This window comes from Sinocyclocheilus grahami, unplaced genomic scaffold (assembly GCF_001515645.1).
Source record: "Sinocyclocheilus grahami isolate Dianchi unplaced genomic scaffold, SAMN03320097.WGS_v1.1 scaffold1488.1, whole genome shotgun sequence".
Taxonomy (NCBI): domain Eukaryota; kingdom Metazoa; phylum Chordata; class Actinopteri; order Cypriniformes; family Cyprinidae; genus Sinocyclocheilus; species Sinocyclocheilus grahami.
In genome coordinates this window covers 122736-124397 of record NW_015506667.1, presented here as the reverse complement: position 1 = coordinate 124397, position 1662 = coordinate 122736, and the positions used below count along the sequence as shown (strand labels likewise).

The window sequence follows — 1662 nt, the reverse complement described above, 5'->3', positions numbered from 1 at the left end:
GCGGGGCCCCCCACCGGAGCCGCAGAGGAGCCGCTGCACAAACCCGACGATCTGTCCCGGCTCAATAAAGTCATCGACTGGGACAGAAGAGCCGCCAAAGCGCCATCAGGACTGAAGCTCTGGATCAGCTGAGGGAGGGGCTTGCTTTCTTTGCTCATCTCTCGGTCTTGCAGGGCTTTATAATGATATGATTGGGGGTCACTGAGCTTCAGATGTTTCCAGAATTTAATTGCCCTTTTTTGTATCTTTATGATTAGAGGATATTTGCCTAATTCTGCCCTGCATTTCTCTCTCTCTCACTAGTCATTATTCCATTATCATACAGTATTTGTGACCAGTGCTGGCATACGAATCAAGTTAAAGTTTTCTGACGTTTCCAAAGCAAAATCACCAGCAACGTTGCATTGTTTCCTCCACTTCCTTTCTTAATCCTTGTGCACTCCTCATTTGGGAGTCACACACACGGTCTTCGCGGTCAAAAGTGACAGGACACCTGAAATTGAACTTTTTTTTTTCTTCAGTAAAATCAATGTAATATATATTTTTTCAATAATATTTTTTCTTTTGTATTTTGAGAGGATTTTATGGTAATAATTCATATTTATGCAATAATTATCCAATTTTCCCATTGAAAATAGTACAAAAATTGTCTCTAATTTGTTTAAATATTTTTTCAATCAATGCAGTATCTCTGATTAAAATAGAGACTAGGCCTTTAAAATCTTTTTTTAAAGGGGTCATATGATGCCTTTTTAAAGATCATTATTTTGTGTATTTGGTGTAACAGAATATGTTGACATGCTTTAATGTTCAAAAAACACATTATTTTTCAAATACTGTACATTATTGTAGGTCCTCTATGCCCCGCCTTTCTGAAACGCATCGATTTTTACAAAGCTCATCGGTCTGAAAAGCGAGGTGTGCTGTGATTGGCCAGCTGTCCAGTGCGTTGTGATTGGCCGAATACATCAAGCGTGCGACAGAAATGTTACGCCCCTCACCATACTGTGTTGATGCCCACATTATTTTTCAAATACTGTACATTACTGTTTCTCCTCTATGCCCCGCCTTTCTGAAACGCATCGATTTTTACAAAGCTCATCGGTCTGAAAAGCGAGGTGTGCTGTGATTGGCCAGCTGTCCAGTGCGTTGTGATTGGCCGAATACATCAAGCGTGCGACAGAAATGTTACGCCCCTCACCATACTGTGTTGATGCCGTATCCCGGAGCGACGAGACATAAACAATGAAACCCATTATAAACAAGGCATTTATTGCATCCAGTGGGGACATAAATACTGATTACGATGACTTATACTGTCTTTTTACGCGTTGCATTGCATCGCGCCACATAAACATAAAACTCTGTCTGCATTTGTGATCGGAGAAATGACAAACAACAAGTGCTACTCTACTGCCTAAAACGCGCATTTGAATCATCAGTGGCAACGAAAAACACAGCGGCCTAGCGTGAGGGGAAGCCCCGGCTTAGCGTGCACTGAGGCCGGGATAGAGTTATCTGAAGCGGGCTGGACTCTGCTTTGTCCACGGTGAAAGTTGATGTATTTCCTCAGCGACCATCACGGATCAGCTCCAGGCATGACGAAGCGGATATCGTCCTCTTTTGGAAGACCAAACAAAGTAGTTTCGCTTTCACAACGAA

General features: G+C 42.3%; 1 protein-coding gene across 1 annotated transcript in view; it reads left to right on the top strand.

Annotated features, from left to right (window-relative positions):
* cunh1orf52 (chromosome unknown C1orf52 homolog) overlaps window positions 1–1662 on the top strand; it is a 10544-nt gene that overhangs the window by 293 nt on the left and 8589 nt on the right. Inside the window, exon 2 of the mRNA XM_016256912.1 lies at window positions 25–109. Coding sequence (XP_016112398.1) covers window positions 25–109 — 85 coding nt within the window. The remainder of the gene's footprint in view (window positions 1–24; window positions 110–1662) is intronic.